Source organism: Eutrigla gurnardus (genome assembly GCF_963514095.1).
Source record: "Eutrigla gurnardus genome assembly, chromosome: 4".
NCBI lineage: Eukaryota > Metazoa > Chordata > Actinopteri > Perciformes > Triglidae > Eutrigla > Eutrigla gurnardus.
In genome coordinates, this window is record NC_139918.1 from 26146212 (window position 1) to 26165421 (window position 19210).

At 40.9% G+C, this 19210-nt stretch overlaps 1 protein-coding gene across 1 annotated transcript; it reads left to right on the plus strand.

The window, feature by feature from the left end:
* Positions 1-1944: 1944 nt before the first annotated feature.
* tfa (transferrin-a) lies at positions 1945-18793 on the plus strand (the record flags this gene model as incomplete). Its single annotated transcript, XM_084006913.1, has 32 exons — positions 1945-2092; positions 2181-2317; positions 3060-3162; positions 3295-3486; positions 4304-4433; positions 4617-4672; positions 4945-5108; positions 5283-5433; positions 5521-5684; positions 5798-5894; positions 5993-6013; positions 6630-6794; positions 7753-7903; positions 8361-8428; positions 8522-8703; positions 8888-9080; positions 10434-10486; positions 11425-11521; positions 11610-11746; positions 12310-12412; positions 12539-12730; positions 13224-13353; positions 13531-13586; positions 14021-14184; positions 15892-16045; positions 16133-16293; positions 16403-16499; positions 16753-16917; positions 17186-17336; positions 17779-17846; positions 17951-18132; positions 18659-18793. Exons 1-32 carry the CDS (start codon positions 2053-2055, stop codon positions 18791-18793), a joined length of 4059 nt encoding a protein of 1352 aa, XP_083863039.1. The 5' UTR covers positions 1945-2052.
* Between the last annotated feature and the right edge of the window lie 417 nt (positions 18794-19210).

Below are 19210 nucleotides of genomic sequence, written 5' to 3' on the forward strand. Positions count from 1 at the left end.
TCCACCTGCTAACATACCAACTTTACAAATAATGTGTCATGTTTTATTATAGTACATGCTTTTACTACTACTTTAAGTACATTTTGGTGATATGCTTCTGTACTTTTGCTTAAGGGTTCCGAATATAGGAGTATTTTTACGTTGTTGTATTGGTACTTTTACTGAAGGAAAGTGTGTGAGCACTTCTTCCACCATTGCAAATGGACCTTTTTCACAGCAAACATTGCGACATGTAATGTTATAGGAAAAGCACAGGTGTGTTTAATAACTGCAACAATGGCTGCATTCCACTTAGGGGAGGCCCTGCTATTATGCAAGCTTGCTCACGGGAGGAGCATACTGGGACACTTTGTGGAACTGAGCCATTGTTAACATGTTCAACTTTTCCTGCTGTGACAAAATCAAAATGTCTGCTGTGGTGAAAGGTCCACTGCTATCACCAACAGTGTCTGTGTTTCCTGATTCATCAGCCAGATGTGTTTTCCCAGAAACAGTTTGAAAAAGGCACTGATCAAGAGTGTTATCGGCATGTGTGGGTATCGAGATGAATCATCACCGGCTCTTACATCTTACTCAACTGCAAAATACACAACCCTCTTTCCCTTGGAAACACTTTTCTTTCATGTCGTAGCACATTTGCAGGGTTTTTACTATATTTTTCTGTCCATCTGAAGCGGCAGTTATCTTATATGATGAGCCAGCCCCCCCAAAAATTAACTCGAGGCTCATATTAAATAGTCATATTCATGTTGCATTAGTTTTTCTAAATTGTCAATTATTTAATGCATATTACCAGGTGTTTTTTTCCTCCTCCAGCAGAAATTATGCTCATTTGAACAGAAACAGTACAAAAGTAGAGTTTTTTTTTTGTATAAATACAGCGTGCATTAAAAGTCAACTTGTGCTCTACAGGATAGTGATGTTACTGACTTGCCATATGTGTTATCAAGAAGTGTCTATCAGTCAAAGAGCAATAATACCAATAATAACAAAGGCAGCAGACAATTACATTTCAATGTCAGTTTCTTGTATCACATCTAGGATCATGCAAAGCACCATGAACCATGAGATCTGTTGTGAAATGTATTGGCTGATATTTAAATATTTGGTCGATGGGAGCAAAGAATGAGGTGTCACTGGTTCAATTTAGAAATCAACGCGAACCTTTGCTCTGGTGTTGGGAAACGCTGACTCTGTAAACACGACTCTTATGTGGGTCACACTGCAGCTTTTCTGTGTTAAATGCTTTGAAAATGCTCATTTTCACAAGCGTTTGCCTTTTTTCTTCTGATGTGACCACCTGTCACCCTGAAGTGCCTGAATAATTACTTCTAGTAACTATAGTAGCTTCAGGTTTTGCAATACTTAGTAGTCCCCCCCCCCCAAAAAAAAAATATTGTCCTTTTTTTTACCCCACTTTGTTTATTTGACAGCTGCAGTTACTGGTTATTTAATAAATGACTTGTTTTACTTACAAAACATATGATTAATTAATGAAAGATAATGCATAGCTGTAATTTAAACTCATTAATCATGTGTAAGTAAGATGAGCTACACCATGACAAACTGCAGGACTAGTGATGCTGACATTTTTATGAAATATTAGTAATAATGCTAGTGTATATATAACAATATGTCACTGACAGGAGTTCTGCGAGATATACAGTGGAATGCTTCTTCTACCAGTGGTTAATTGCTTCTGCATTTAGAAAATTACAATGTTTAAACGTGATCACAGCAGCAATTCACTTCAATACACTGTTATTAAATACGTTAAAATTCGAATTCAAATATATAATCTGGATGATTTCAGGTATAGGCTAGTTCAAACATTGGTTGAGAACAGTTTCAGAGTCTATGAAAACCCATTATGTGGAAATTTCGGATATGCAATGTCGGTCTTTCTACGTGCACACGCGCGCGCACGCGTTAGGAAATCTGAGCAAACTTTTTTTTTTTTTTTCCCCCAGCTCAGTCGGAGGTTTGCTATAAAAGGCCGGAGCGCCTCCCGGACGGTCTGCTCTGCTGACCTGGAGACCCCCGCCGTCCAACATGCAGACTCTCCTCCTCGCGGCGCTGCTCGGATGCCTCGGTAACGACATTGCACATTTAACCCTAACACTTCTAACGACAGATTAACCTAAACTCTGCATTATCATTTACCCATGTGTACCTTGCAGCAACCACGCTCGCGGACCCCGCTGTCAAGGTGCGATGGTGCGTCATATCGGACAAAGAACAGCAGAAATGCGCGGCCCTTGGTGTGTTGTCCTGCGTGAGGAAAGACACCGCCATCGACTGCATCATTGCAATCAAGGTAAGGAGAGGAGTAACATTATTCAGAGCATGCACTCAATGATATGGCGTCATCAGAAAGTATTCTTCATGGCCCTGTCTTCAGTTTAATTCCATCTTTTAGTTTATAACACGCAAATTGCAATTGTGAAAATATGTTTAAGTGAAGATTTAACTGTGGAGGAGGAAGGATTCTGATCTTTTACAGCAAAATACTTAATTAGAATTTTTAATGAGAAAAGTACAGTTCTATAGAATATTATTATTATTATTATTATTATAAATAATATGAATCATAATAATTATAATACTAATAAACAATAATATAGCAGTATAAATAATATAGAATAATTATTATATTACTTTTTATCATAGCACTATAGTATTTGTATGATTATAGCAGTAATATGTAAGCTGGTTCTGAATGTTTTAGCTGGTTGGGGTGGAGATTACTGATTAATGTACTTCTTAATTATCAAAGCTGCATTTGGTTTCATTCATTGAACATATATTTTGCCAACCAATAAATGTAGAAGAGAAATAAATCCTATATTCCCTTATATTATATTAATATGTAGTGGAATTAGTATAAAGTTGCATTAAAGCATTCAAGAGAAGAAAATGTATGTCAACATTGGAAGAAAGAACATTACTTTGCACCACCATTGCATTCAGCTATACAAAAAACTCCATGAAACCATTCACCACATATCTGGGAGCTGTTGGAGAGCTCAAACATCATGTTGATGTTTTTTTTCCATCAGGCTGGTGAGGCCGATGCCATCACTTTCGATGGAGGGGACATCTACACTGCTGGATTGAACAACTACAACCTGCATCCCATCATTGCTGAGGACTACGGCACCTGTATGTCTACTAATCAGCTGCCTTTACTGATGATATTAGCATTAGCAAGAGGATATCATAGAGCATTTTGGATGAGCTAAATATTTATTTTTGTAATCATTTTTCCCCCACAATTGTTCTGCATACATCCAGCCTCAGAAACATGTTACTACGCTGTTGCTGTGGTGAAGAAGGGCACTCAGTTTGGCATCAGAGACCTCCAGGGGAAGAAATCTTGCCACACTGGTTTGGGCAAATCTGCAGGCTGGAATATCCCCATAGGAACTCTGGTGTCCATGAATTTGATTCAGTGGTCAGGCACTGAAGACAGACCCGTGGAGGCGGGTGAGTTACACTAAATGTTCGGCACCGTCCTCAAATAACAGTTACTATTCATACGCCACTGATCACAGTGTGACCTGTGCATTGGCTGTGTCAAAGGTTCGACAATTAAGAATAAAATGTGTACGTTTGGTCAGAGCTACAGTGATCTTTTTCTGGAAATGTTTATTTTCATTTTTAAACACGTTTTTTAATGTAATGTAATATTTGTCAGTTAAATATAAAGCTTCACCTGGCAGCCAGCTAGCATAAAGGCTGGAAAAGGGGGGAAACGGCTCCATCAAGCTAAATTCACCCATCAGCCCCTCTAAAACTCATTTACACTTTTTTTTTGTTTGTTTGTTTGTTTGTTTAAAATCCGTACTAAAGTGTAAAAACATCACGTTGAAATTATAGGATGTAACACAAAGTTATTACCATGCCCATCCAAGAAACAGACTGGCACATAACCCACTGTTTTAAGTCTTACCTGTCTTTAAAATAAGCTAAGCTAAGCTAAGGGGCTGCTGCCTGTAGCTTCATATTCACCACAACTGATCTGAGAGTGGAGTATCCAAATCTAACATTGTGATGTTTCAGAAGCTCATTTAAGTATTTGTATACCCAATATATTTCAATGTAAGGCCACATATTAGTTATTCAAAATAGCTTTACATGGAAAAGACCTACTGACTAATAAGTAAGCAAAGTTAAATGAACAAAATACATTGTTGAGACTTTCTTTATGGATTCCGGTCAAACAGTCAAATGATGCGGGTGGTGGAGCTGCCTTGCGAGGATTTATAACCTCAATATTTGTGAAATCTTTTTTGTTTTGCAGCGGTGAGTGACTTCTTCTCGGCCAGCTGTGTCCCGGGGGCCTCAGGGAAGCCCAAACTGTGTCAGCAGTGCAAAGGAGACTGCTCCAGGTCCCACAATGAGCCTTACTATGACTACGATGGGGCCTTCCGGTCAGTATCTCTGATCCTTTACAGTTCTGCTATGACTTTTACCGTCCTTTATCAACCTCTACACGTGTATCTTCCATATATCTCCACATTTTTATCAAATTTTCTTAAACCTTCTAAAAAATATACTATACTGCTAATAACCAAGAAACCTCTGATGCTGATGTCACCTGGGCTTCTTAATAGGTGTCTAATGGAAGACGCTGGAGATGTGGCTTTTGTGAAACATCTCACTGTACCTGGTCAGTATCACGCTGTCATCTATTCTCATATGTGTTGAATTATGTCCTAATAATGTCAGGCAAGTAAGCTGGTCATTAGTTTCAAATAAGATACACACTGTTGGTTTTAATTGCCATAACTTATATAATATTTGTAAAATAATTCTTTGCTAAATCTGGACTTTTGAATTCAAAATGTGGTATGGAGAAGATGGTTGCGAGTTATTTAGAAATGGAAGACTGTTAAGAGGAAATAGAAATACATTAGTTTTACTGTTGTGCTACACTTTCAGAGTCAGAAAAGGCCAACTATGAGCTGCTGTGCCCGGATAACACCAGAGCACCTATTGACAACTATAAAGCCTGCAACCTGGCCAGAGTACCAGCTCATGCTGTTGTCAGCCGCAAGGATGCACAGCTGACTGAATTAATCTGGACTACTCTCAATTCATTAAAGGTATGGTACTAAAATCTGTTCTGCACAAAAAACACTGCTGGAGGAGTTAGAAAAGGGAGAAATATAGTGACTCGTGATTTTAATTTCATTTAAACAAATAATTTTGTGTTTTGGTTGCCTCACAATATATCCGAGTGCTTACATAATGAATGAGCTTACATTTCGTCTTTCCAGCCAAACCTCTTCTCCTCTGAAGCCTATGCACCTGCCAAAAACTTGATGTTCAAAGACTCAACACAGAATCTGGTGAAGGTGCCAGAAAACACAGATTCCTTCCTGTATTTGGGTGCCAAATACATGAGCATTGTCCGTTCCCTTAAGAAAGGTACTGTGAAATATGAGCAGATAAAACACTCATATTAACACACATCAGACGGCAGACGCTGTTTTATGGTTGCACTTCACTCTCCAGAGCCGACAGGCACCACATCCAACGCTATCAGATGGTGCGCTGTGGGCCACGCTGAGACAGTCAAGTGTGACACGTGGAGCATCGCCAGCATTGCTGATGCCACCACCACCAACATTGAATGCCTGAATGCCCCCTCAGTCGACGAGTGCCTGAATAAGATTATGGTAAAACAGTCTAACATGGAAATATGGGAATCCCTCAAAAGCTTGACGGTTCTTTTTTTATTCACTTTTGTGGCGTTTGCGTCTGATTATCTGTTATCTCAATTATCCTGTAGCGTAAAGAAGCTGATGCAATGGCAGTGGATGGAGGAGAGGTGTACACAGCAGGGAAGTGTGGTCTCATTCCTGCTATGGTGGAGCAGTACGATGCAGGTATGAGGCTTGGATAGCACAGAAACCATCCTATAAGCCCGTGTTTGATTTGACCTTTTCTGAATGAGTAATATTTGATTCCCTGTCTCTCTTTACAGACTCCTGCAGCACCTCTGCAGGTAATATAGACTTAATGTTGAAATACTGCTTTCACTTCATTTAAGTAATTAGGTTGGAAAGTGTGTGATTTAGCTGTAATGCAGCTTTATTAATAGAAAAAAAAAATCTATATCACTATGACAAAAGCAAAAATCCCAGACAGTATTTAGTCGATAATATTTAGTTTGTTTTCATTTTCCAATAAGCTTTAGGGAAGTTCCCTGGAAAGAGCTTTGTAATTTGGTGCTCATTATGAGAAAAACAGGAAGCTTCATCTGAATGTATTAAACATTCATCCATTATTAATGTATTATTGGAAACTTTATTCTCCATATATCTTGAGTTGTATGCTTCACTGTAGACAGACTTCACATTTTTGGTATGTTCAGCTTTCCTGCTGTGCACTGGCGAATAGACTTTCTAAATTATACAGTTAAATGGAATTGATTAATATGGAGACATATCAAGTGAACACTGTATTTCTCAAATAACACAGTTCAGAGTTTTGGAAACTTACGGAGCAGAAAATATGTGGGCATTTCACAGCTTCAACAAAGACTTTTATATGAAATGAAATGCAACTATTCATTATCTGGTGGATAGTTTTCTGATTTACCTCCTTCTGTACTCTTGTAGCCCTGGCCTCCTCTTACTATGCTGTTGCTGTGGTAAAGAAGGGTTCACAGTTGACCTGGGAAAACCTAAAGGGCAAGAGGTCTTGCCACACAGGCATGGGCAGAACTGCCGGTTGGAACGTCCCGATGGGTGTAATCCACAAACAGACTAATGACTGCGACTTCAGTAAGTTACTGTGTGCTTTTTATCCTACAAATTCAGTTCATACACTACATATTTGAAATCTCAGATATGTCAAGAAAGAAATGCCCAGATGATATTTTCTATCAACTTTCTTGGCTGGACCAGAGGGCCAGCCATATCTGCCAAGTAAGTAACTGAGTGATCAAAATGCCACCATTGGTCAGTCAAGTGACATAGCCCTACAACGTCACCAAGGGCCGTTGCTCATGAAGCTGCGTTCACAGTCATCAGAGAGCATCACAAACAGTCGCATGGAGAAGTCACCACGTACAATACGGTGAATCATCTACAAGCCAAAGAGTTCACCGTTTATCGGAGCCTGAAAGCTAAACCCGCCACAGCAGCTGTAGCTAGCCGTAGCTAGCATTAGCTGGCCTGCAGGCGGCGTTTAAACAATCTTAACTGACCCCTGATAAACAGCAAATCTCTAAGTGAAGCATCGTCAACTTTATCAACATGCTTACGTGATTAATTGGCTCGTTGGATAAGTTTTATGTTGGAGATAACTTGGTTGTTTTTCTGTGATGATACTAGCATTTTAATAACACTCGCCTGACATCACCAACATGATATTCAGTCACCACAACACTGAGTGACACTTATTAGTATGTCCGACACCAGTATTCGTAAACTGCAGACTATTAACGGGGAAATATCACAGTATGTCGTACAGTGGTGCTAAAGGTAATCACATTAAGCACATTGAACACACTATGTTTCACTATAGACTTGTTTATGGTTGCAGTATGTTAAGGCAACTTAAAGCCCTGAGTATAAGTCATATTAACAAGAAACACAAATTTTTTGATGTGCTCTGTGCACCCAAAATCCACCCCGACCCCCTCCCTATGACAAAATGTATGTGGTCAAACCAGACAAGATTGCATTTTCTACACCTCTGACTATAACACCATCACAATATGTCTCTTCCTCTCTTAAGCCAAGTTCTTCATTAGTGGCTGTGCCCCCGGAGCAGACCCCAGCTCTCCATTTTGCACTCAGTGTGTCGGCAATGGCAACAATGTGGGAGAAAACTACAAGTGCAAAGCTAGTGCAGAAGAGCGGTACTACGGCTACGCTGGCGCCTTTAGGTAAGACCCAACAGTGCCATTATTATCTGCATACAATATCTACTTGCATGTTTGTTCGAAGAACAGTATGACATTTTGGGAAATATGCACATTTGCGTTCTTTCTGAGAACTAGAAAAGACTGATGAAGTATTGCTTTTACACTTATATATGTCTATGGCTTAAACAAACAAGATGCATTGTATTAATTAGCGGGCTTTAGGGGGGCTAATGTGCATATCGTTGATGTTTAGGAGAGTCAGGCTAGCTGTTTTCTGGCTTCATTTTTCACGCTAAGCTAAGCTAAGCTAACTGCTTGAGAACTCCAAGCAAGTTCTTGGACTTTCATTTCAAAATGAAACAAAACAAAACAATGCATTTCCAAAAAGAGACAAACTATTCCTTATTCCTTCCAGAGCACTCTGCTCAGGGTGAAAAATCTACAGATTACCCGAGTTATGTTTTTGATATCATTATAGATGTCTGGTTGAGGGTGGCGGCGATGTTGCCTTCATCAAGCACACAATCGTTGCAGAAAACAGTGACGGTAAGAGACTGATGCAGACCTGTCTTCATTTCAACTACGAATGTGTGTTTTTTTTATAAAACTCAAACATTCTTCCACCTCTTCTTTTTAAAGGCAATGGGCCAGAATGGGCTAGAGGTGTGAACTCTGCGGACTACCAGCTGATCTGCCCTGGGAAGGCCCCAGTGCCAGTCTCTGATTTTGCCTCTTGTCACCTGTCCGTCGTGCCTGCCCATGCTGTGGTGACTCGTCCAGAGCACCGGAGTGAAGTTGCTCGTATTCTCGCGGAACAGCAGGTCAGTCATTTTTTTGCTACAGATTTTTGGCACGCTTGTTTTCAAATTTTCAAGCATTTTCCTCACTTTCAACAGCATTTTGTTTTTACCCCAATCTCATAACGATTTCTGGCCTTGATATGGATGTCTAAATAACAAAATCAAATTAATATGTCTGTTTTAAATCTTCATTTTATTTTATCAGATTTTGTTTGGTACCAGCGGGAGCGATCCATCATTCAGAATGTTCCAGTCAGTTTCAGGAAAGAACCTCCTCTTCAAGGACTCCACTAAATGTCTCCAGGAGGTTCCATCTGGAACAAGCTATGAACAGTTTTTGGGACCGGACTACATGAATACCATCAATTCGCTTAGAGAGTGCAGTAAATACACTTCAGGTTTGTGCTGCTGTTGGTCAAATAAGGACGAACTGGACAGTTAGCAGATTCAATTGTATGGTTGTATCTGAGACAAATCAAATATGTGTTTTCTATTCCCAACAGAACTGGAGAATTCTTGCGCTTTCCATTCCTGCCAGCAATAAAACCAGTGGCAACCACGGACCGTGTTGGTGCTTCGCCCTAAGTGATTCAAGCACCTTACCCCCACTTCACACACTCAACCCAAAAATTGCATTGTGTATTTTCTTACTGATCCTGTTGTAGAGCCTTTCTTTTTTTCAAAAGTACATCCAACAAACAGATGCATTGCACTACCATTACTTACAAATCAACTATCCTGTGACCAATCGTGTCCACATGTAGCTGTTTTCATGGTTTTGAATCATAATGTGTTATTGGATCAACTATTGTTGACAACCCGACTTTTATCAAATAAAGCCTTTTCAATGCTCTTTTGTGTTGATCGTATGTATTGTTTTTGTAATATAATGTTGAGGAATTTATCAAATATCACAAAACAATTAAAATCGCAATTGAAAGAGTAAGGGATATTATTATCAAATGTGCTTCCAACGCCAAAAACGGTCTGTTGCACATTGCTGTGGCTTATTGGCTGTAATTTAAGCATTGTTATAAAACACTTCTGGACTCTGAAATTGTTTATCTATATCACTATATGACAAAAGCAAAAATCCTAGACACCATTTAGTCGATTAAGTTGACAATTTCTTTACCTGTTCATTTTCTAATAATCTTTGGTCAAGTTTCCTGGAAAGTGTGTAATTTGGTGCTCATTGTGAGAAAAATAAGAATTTTCTTTAAAGAGAAGCTTCATCTGAATTCTATGAACTATTCATCCATTACAAATGTATTATTGGAAACTTTACTCTCCATATATCTTGAGTTGTAGGCTTCACTGGAGACAGACTTCACATTTTTGGTATGTTCAGCTTTCCTGCTGTGCACTGGCTAATAGACTTTCTAGATTATATTGATTAATATGGAAACATACCAAGTGAAAACTGTATAAGTAACAAATTGCAGATTCTTTACAGGAATCTTCATAGAAAGCCTTTGTAAATTACAGCGCAGAAAATATACGTGCATTTCACAGCTGGAGGCTCACCCTCTCACACAGAATATTAAATAGTCATATTCATGTTGACATTCATGAGGTGTTCTAAAACTTCTATTATTAAATGCATATTTGAACAGTACAAGAGTAAAGTTGTGATGATTTTTGTATAAATACAGCATGCATTGCATGTCAGCTTGTGCTCTACAGGATAGTTATGTTACTGACTTGCTGTGTTATCAAGAGGAATGATAAAAACACGGTAATCTGTTCAGGAAAGTGGCCCGGGGATAAAGACAAACCCAAACTCACGAGGTATCTGAAATCAGTCAAAGGGCAGTATACCAGAAAGGCAGCAGACAATTACATTTCAATGTCAGTTTTGTTCTCAGCATATGATATGAAAGGAATGACACTGAACCGTGCAGGGGACTGAGAAAAGCATGAAATTAAGGATTGACTGTAAGTTTTATTGCTGATTGAACGTCAGTTTCACCTGTCACGTGTGCCTCAGTCCCTCCTGTGATCTCCCATGTCACTAGGAATGACTCGTGATTTGAAAGAGATTTGTGTGTACGTGCCAGATTTATCTCAGTCAACGGACGGACGGACAGACGGGAAAATAAATATATTGTGGGACGTGTCGTCTACCTCACGAGCACCTGATCAACATTCAGCTATGCAAATAAAAATGTTGGGCAATGTGTTGATTCTTCCCCCTTTTTTTCTTTCATCATTTCAATTTTGCTGATCAGAATGCATAAAACATGACTTTTTATGCATTTTGTGACATGCACTTATATGCCTTCTACCACCTGTAGCTTAAAAAAAAAACCTGAATCCAGCAATTTGAGGATGGTTGCACACTGTTGGAGTATTCCCTGTCAACAAGTATCTATTTTGCAATGTTTTCCAAGTCTCAGGATTATTATTTTGACCGTTTAGCTGGAAAAAGTACACACCACAGAATGTCTACAAACTACAAACTGTCACTACAAAATGTTACTAATCATTGAATCCAGTTTCTACATGTTCTACTATATAGTATTTAACCTCAGCCTCAGAACAAAGCGCTGACAGTAACATACAAATGTATAAATGTTAGAGCAGATAAATCCTTCACCTGGAGGTTATGGCACACGCGCGCGCGCACACACACACACACACACACACACACACACACACACACACACACACACACACACTTGCATGCACGCATTAGGAAACCTGAGCAAACTTTTTCTTGTCTGAGGTTTGCTATAAAAGGCCGGAGCGCCTCCCGGACGGTCTGCTCTGCTGACCTGGAGACCCCCGCCGTCCAACATGCAGACTCTCCTCCTCGCGGCGCTGCTCGGATGCCTCGGTAACGACATTGCACATTTAACCCTAACACTTCTAACGACAGATTAACCTAAACTCTGCATTATCATTTACCCATGTGTACCTTGCAGCAACCACGCTCGCGGATCCCGCTGTCAAGGTGCGATGGTGCGTCATATCGGACAAAGAACAGCAGAAATGCGCGGCCCTTGGTGTGTTGTCCTGCGTGAGGAAAGACACCGCCATCGACTGCATCATTGCAATCAAGGTAAGGAGAGGAGTAACATTATTCAGAGCATGCACTCAATGATATGGCGTCATCAGAAAGTAGTCTTCATGGCCCTGTCTTCAGTTTAATTCCATCTTTTAGTCTATAACAAACTATAGCAATTGTGAAAATATGTTTGAGTGATGATTTAACCAGTGGAGGAGGAAGGATTCTGATCTTTAACAGCAAAATATAACAACAACAAATCTGTAATGAGCAAAAGTACATTTATATAGCAATAACAACAATTGCTGAGATCCGTCCAGAAATGTCGAAGGCTTTGGGTGTGGGGGGGGGGGTTTGGATGATACTCTCTTCAACATTGCGTGGAAGTCAGGCACAGTGCCAGAGTTGGCTGATGTGGCCCGGGCAAGGGAAGTTTTATACATTGATCATATATTTTGCCATCAAATGAATGTAGAAGAGCAACAAGTACAATATTCCCCCTTGATATGTGGTGGAATAAGTTGCATTAAAGCATTCAAGTGATGAAACCATTCACCACATATCTGGGAGCTGTTGGAGAGCTCAAACATCATGTTGATGGGTTTTTTTCCCATCAGGCTGGTGAGGCCGATGCCATCACTTTGGATGGAGGGGACATCTACACTGCTGGACTGAACCACTTCAACCTGCAGCCCATCATAGCTGAGCACTACGGCACCTGTATGTCTACTAATCAGCTGCCTTTACTGATATTAGCATTAGCAAGAAGATATCATATAGCATTTTGTATGAGCACATTTTTTTTTTTGTAATCTTTTTACTCACAATTGTTCTGCATACACCCAGCCTCAGAAACCTGTTCATATGCTGTTGCTGTGGTGAAGAAGGGCACTCAGTTTGGCATCAGAGACCTCCAGGGGAAGAAATCTTGCCACACTGGTTTGGGCAAATCTGTAGGCTGGAATATCCCCATAGGAACTCTGGTGTCCATGAATTTGATTCAGTGGTCAGGCATTGAAGACAGACCCGTGGAGGAGGGTGAGTTACACTAAATGTTCGGCACAGTCCTCAAATAACAGTTACTGTACATACGCCACTGATCACAGTGTGACCTGCGCATTAGCTGTGTCAAAGGTTCGACAATTAAGAATAAAATGTGTATGTTTGGTCAGAGCTGCAGTGATCTTTTTCTGGAAATGTTTATTTTCATTTTAAACACCTGTAGTTTAATCTATTGTAATAACTGACAGAGATGCCTTGCAAGGAATTACATCCTCAATATTACTGAAATCAGGTTAATTGATGACTCTAAATTGCACAAATTAAAGGTGTGAATGTGAGCGTGAATGGTTGTCTGTCTCTACATGTCGGCCCTGCGATAGACTGGCGTCCTGTCCAGGTGTACCTTGCCTTCGCCCAATTACTGCTGGGATCGGCTCCAGCCCCCCCTGACCCTAAATACAGGATAAGCGGTAGAAAATGGATGGATGGATGGATATTACTGAAATCCTTGCCTGCTGTTTGTTTGCAGCGGTGAGTGACTTCTTCTCGGCCAGCTGTGTCCCGGGGGCAACAAGGAATAGCAAACTGTGTCAGCAGTGCAAAGGAGACTGCTCCAGGTCCCACAATGAGCCTTACTACGGCTACGATGGGGCCTTCCGGTCAGTATCTCTGATCCTTGACAGTTCTGCTATGACTTTTACCGTCCTTTATCAACCTCTATGCGTGTATCTTCCATATATGTCCACGTTTTTATCTAATTTTCTTAAACCTGGTGCAAATATACTATACTGCTGGTAGAAACCTCTGATGCTGATGTCGCCTGGGCTTCTTAATAGGTGTCTAATGGAAGACGCTGGAGATGTGGCTTTTGTGCATCATCTCACTGTACCTGGTCAGTATCACACTGTCAACAAATAAGCAACAGCACTGCTGATAGGCATCACCACATCTATATCACTGAATTTTATGGACAGTAGAACACATTATTACGAGAAGATACAATTCAACTAATCTTCATCTTAAAATCAAGCCAATCATCTGCTGTAGGTGGATCAATCTGTAAGTAATTATCTCATATCTGCTGCTGTGTTTATCAAATATGTATATAAGGTCCTGTTTTGCTGATATATTAAATGTGGATTCAATATAACAATATAAAAAAATAATTTAATAAAATATACACTCTTGGTTATAATTGCCATAATTTATATAATATATGTGGAATTTGATGTTTAAATGGACAAATTCACCTTTGCTAAGATTTGACTGAAGATTGTTAAGAGGAAATACAAATACATTAGTTTTACTGTTGTGCCACACTTTCAGAATCAGAAAAGGCCAACTATGAGCTGCTGTGCCCGGATAACACCAGAGCACCTATTGACAACTATAGAACCTGCCACCTGGCCAGAGTACCAGCTCATGCTGTTGTCAGCCGCAAGGATGCACAGCTGACTGAATTTATCTGGACTACTCTCAATTCAGTACAGGTATGATACTTAATATTAGTTCTCCACAAAAGAAACTGACTCAGAAGTTAGAAGACAGAGAAATATAGTTCCACATGATACGTCTCTAATCGTGGAATTCAGGGAGATAGCCTATGGAGTGGCGGACCAGGGTGGTGGTTCCCCTGTTCAAAAAGGGAGACCAGAGAGCGGTGCCAACTGCAGGGGCATCACACTACTCAGGCTCCCTGGTCAAGTCCTCCATCAATCCTGTTTGTGATATTCATGGACAGGATATCAAGGCGTAGTCGGGGGAAGGACGGTTTTCAGATCGGTATGCTGAGGATCTCATCGCTGCTTTTTGCAGATGATGTGGTCCTGCTGGCATCATCAGTCTGTGACCTCCAACACTCACTGGATCAGTTCACAGCCGAGTATGAAGCAGTCGGGATGAGGACCAGCACCTCTAAATCTGAGGCCATGGTTATCAGCAGGAAACCGGTGGATTGCCTGCTCTGGAAAGAGAATGAGTCCTTACCCCAAGGGAAGGAGTTCAAGTACCTCGGGGTCTTGTTCACGAGTGAGGGGACAATGAAACGTGAGACTGGTCGGAGAATCGGAGCAGCTGGTGGTATTGCTTTCGCTTTACCGCACCGTTGTGACGAAAAGAGATCTTCGTTGTTCCTACTCTCACCTATGGTCATGAGGAATGTGTCATGACCGAAATAACTAGATTGCGGGTACAAGCGGCCGAAATGGGTTTTCCCAGGAGGGTGGCTGGCGTCTCCCTTAGAGATAGGGTGAGAAGCTCTGTGAGGTACTCGGAGTAAAAGACGCTGCTCCTTTGCATCAAAAGGAGCCAGCTGAAGTGGTTCGGGCATCTGGTAAGGATGCTCTCTGGGCGCCTCCCTGGGAGGAGGCCATGGGAAAGACCCAGGACTAGGTGTAGATATTATATCTGCACACTGGCCTGGGAACATCTTGGGATCCCCCAGTCAGAGCTGACTTATATGGCCTGGGAAAGGGAAGATTGGGGTCCCTTGCTGGAGCTGCTGCCTCCGCTGTCACGCCCAGGACACAGGGATAGGACTCGGATGCAGAGATTTCAAAAACACAGGACTTTATTCAGGCCGCAAAGGAGTACAAAACAGAAGACGCCTCAAAGGAGGGATGGCTATGAAAACCCTATGAGCTAAGGGGAAAAAACAAAACAAAGTTCTAAACTAAAAACGCCTCCGGGGAGGGAAAAACTACAACTAGATACGAGGACTTCTAACTTAAACAGGCTATGAAATAATACAAAGGCAAAGGCCAACAAAAAACCCTCTAATGAGGCAGACTACTGGAATTCTCAGACTTTGACTTGATAGCTGGTGACTCTCGACACACGACAAGACACACGCGCACAGGACAAAGGGAGACGCAGACTATTTAACACATGAGGGTAATGGGTGACAGGTGGAGACAATCAGGAATCAGGGATGCCGTCAGACTGGGGCACATGAGGAAAGGCAAGTGACCTGAAACGAGAGGAGAGTTACTTTCCAAAATAAAACAGGAAATGACAAGACAGACATGGAGACAGGACAAAATAACTCCACTTGACATACCGATGTGACATCCGCGACCTGACCCTGGATAAGCGATGATATAGAGGGATTCATTTAAACATATAATTTTGTGTTTTGGTTGCGTCACAATATATCCAAGTGCTTATATAATGAATGAGCTTACGTTTTGTCTTTCCAGCAATTTAACCTCTTCTCCTCTGAAGCCTATGCACCTGCCAAGAACCTAATGTTCACAGACTCAACAGTGAAGCTGGTGAAGGTGCCAGAAAACACAGATTCCTTCCTGTATTTGGGTGCCAAATACATGAGCATTGTCCGTTCCCTTAAGAAAGGTACTGTGAAATATGAGCAGATAAAACACTCATATTAACACACATCAGACAGCAGACGCTGTTTTATGGTTGCACTTCACTCTCCAGAGCCGACAGGCACCACATCCAACACTATTAGATGGTGCGCTGTGGGCCACGCTGAGACAGCCAAGTGTGACACGTGGAGCATCGCCGGCTTGGTTGACGACACCATGACCATTGAATGCCAGAATGCCCCCTCAGTCAAAGAGTGCCTGAAAAAGATTATGGTAAAACAGTCTTGAAAATATGGGTCCCTTACAAGCTTGCCGATATTTTTACTGACTTTACCTTTGTGGCGTTTGCGTCTGATTATCTGTTATCTCAATAATCCTGTAGCGTAAGGAAGCTGATGCAATGGCAGTGGATGCAGGAGAGGTGTACACAGCGGGGAAGTGTGGTCTGGTTCCTGCTATGGTTGAGCAATGCAGTAGAGGTATGAGGCTTGGATAGCACAGAAACCAACCCATATAAGCCCGTGTTTGATTTGACCTTTTCTGAATGAGTAATATTTGATTCCCTGTCTCTCTTCACAGACCTCTGCAGCACCTCTGGAGGTAATATAGACTTAATTTAATGTTAAAATACTGCTTTCACTACATTTAAATAACAATAACACTTTTACTGTTTAAATTTTGATTTTCGAATAATAGTTTTCTGAATCACCTCCTCCTTCTGTACTCTTGTAGCCCCGGCCTCCTCTTACTATGCTGTTGCTGTGATAAAGAAGGGTTCAGGGTTGACCTGGGAAAACCTAAAGGGCAAGAGGTCTTGCCACACAGGCATGGGCAGAAGTGCCGGTTGGAACATCCCCATGGGTCTAATCCACAAACAGACTAATGACTGCGACTTCAGTAAGTACACATACTCATACACTACTTATTTGAAATCTCAGATTTGTCAAGAAAGAAATGCTCAGATGACATTTTCTATCAACTTGTTTCATTGAATAGACAGTTTAGGCAACTCAAAACACTGAGTTTAGGTCATATTAACATGAAACACAATTTTTTCTTAACCTAAACCAAAGTGTCAAAATGATGCGCTCTGTGCACCCAATATCCACCCTGACCCCCCACTCTGACTATAACACCAGCACAATATGTCTCTTCCTCTCTTTAGCCAAGTTCTTCAGTAGTGGCTGTGCCCCCGGAGCAGACCCCAGCTCTCCATTTTGCACTCAGTGTGTCGGCAATGGCAACATTGTGGGAGAAAACTACAAGTGCAAAGCTAGTGCAGAAGAGCGGTACTACGGCTACGCTGGCGCCTTTAGGTAAGACCCAACCGTGCCATTATTATCTGCATACAATATCTACTTGCATGTATGTTCGAAGAACAGTATGACATTTTGGGAAATATGCACATTTGCGTTCTTTCTGAGAACTAGAAAAGACTGTTGAAGTATTGCTTTTACACTTATATATGTCTATGGCTTAAACAAACAAGATGCATTGTATTAATTAGCGGGCTTTAGGGGGGCTAATGTGCATATCGTTGATGTTTAGGAGAGTCAGGCTAGCTGTTTTCTGGCTTCATTTTTCACGCTAAGCTAACTGCTTGAGAACTCCAAGCAAGTTCTTGGACTTTCATTTCAAAATGAAACAAAACAATGCATTTCCAAAAAGAGACAAACTATTCCTTATTCCTTCCAGAGCACTCTGCTCAGGGTGAAAAATCTACAGATTACCCGAGTTATGTTTTTGATATCATTATAGATGTCTAGTTGAGGGTGGCGGCGATGTTGCCTTCATCCAGCACACAATCGTTGCAGAAAACAGTGACGGTAAGAGACTGATGCAGACCTGTCTTCATTTCAACAACAAATGTGTATGTTTTTTTTGTTTTTTTTATAAAATTCAAACATTCTTCCACCTCTTCTTTTTAAAGGCAAAGGGCCAGAATGGGCTAGAGGTGTGAACTCTGCTGACTACCAGCTGATCTGCCCTGGGAAAGCCCCAGTGCCAGTCACTGATTATGCCTCTTGTCACCTGTCCGTCGCGCCTCCCAGAGCTGTGGTGACTCGTCCTGAGCACCAGAGTGAAGTTGCTCGTATTCTCACGGAACAGCAGGTCAGTCATAAGGCATAAGATACAGGCTCAAATTCAAAAAGGGCATTTTGGGTTGGGATATATTGCACACTTGTTTTCAATTTTATAAGCAGTTTCCTCACTTTAAACGGCATTTTTTACCCCGATCTCAATGATTTCTGGCCATAATATGGATGTATAAATAACTAAATCAAATTAATATGTCTGTTTTAAATCTTCATTTTATTTTATCAGATTTTGTTTGGTACCAGCGGGAGCGATCCATCATTCAGGATGTTCCAGTCATTTTCAGGACTGAACCTCCTCTTCAAGGACTCCACTAATTGTCTCCAGGAGGTTCCACATGGAACAAGCTATGAACAGTTTTTGGGACCGGACTACATGAATACCATCAATTCACTTAGAGATTGCAGTGAATACACTCCAGGTTTGTGCTGCTGTTGGTCAAGACAAACTGGACAGTTAGCAGATTAAATTGTATGGTTGTATCTGAGACAAATCAAGTCTGAATTCCCAAATTTCTTTTGTCTTTTTCCATTCCCAACAGATCTGGAGAATTCCTGCACTTTCCATTCCTGCCAGCAAAACAACTAATGGAAACCAGGAACTGTGTTGGTGCCTCGTTGGGCCCTCAGTGATTCAAGCACCTTACCTCCACGTCACACACTCAACCCAAAAATGACATTGTGTATTTTCTTACTGATCTGTTGTAGAGCCGTTCTTTTTTTCAAAAGTACATCCAACAAACGATGCATTGCACTACCATTACTTACAAATCAACTATCCTGTGACCAATGGTTTTGAATCAAATAAAGCCTCTTTTGTGGTGATCATATGTACTGTTTTTGAATAATGTTAAAGAATTTATCAAATATCACAAAAAAATTGCAAAATAGTATCGCAATTGTAAGAGTAAAAGGGATACTATCAAATGTCTTTCCAACGCCAAAAACTGTCTGTGGCAAATGCTGTGACTCATTGGCTGTAATTGAACTTTGTTATAAAACACTCCTGGACTCTGAAATGACTTTATAAACATTATAACTGGTTGTGTAAGAGGTTAATCGCCATGATAAGAGATAAAAAATTAACTTTGGGC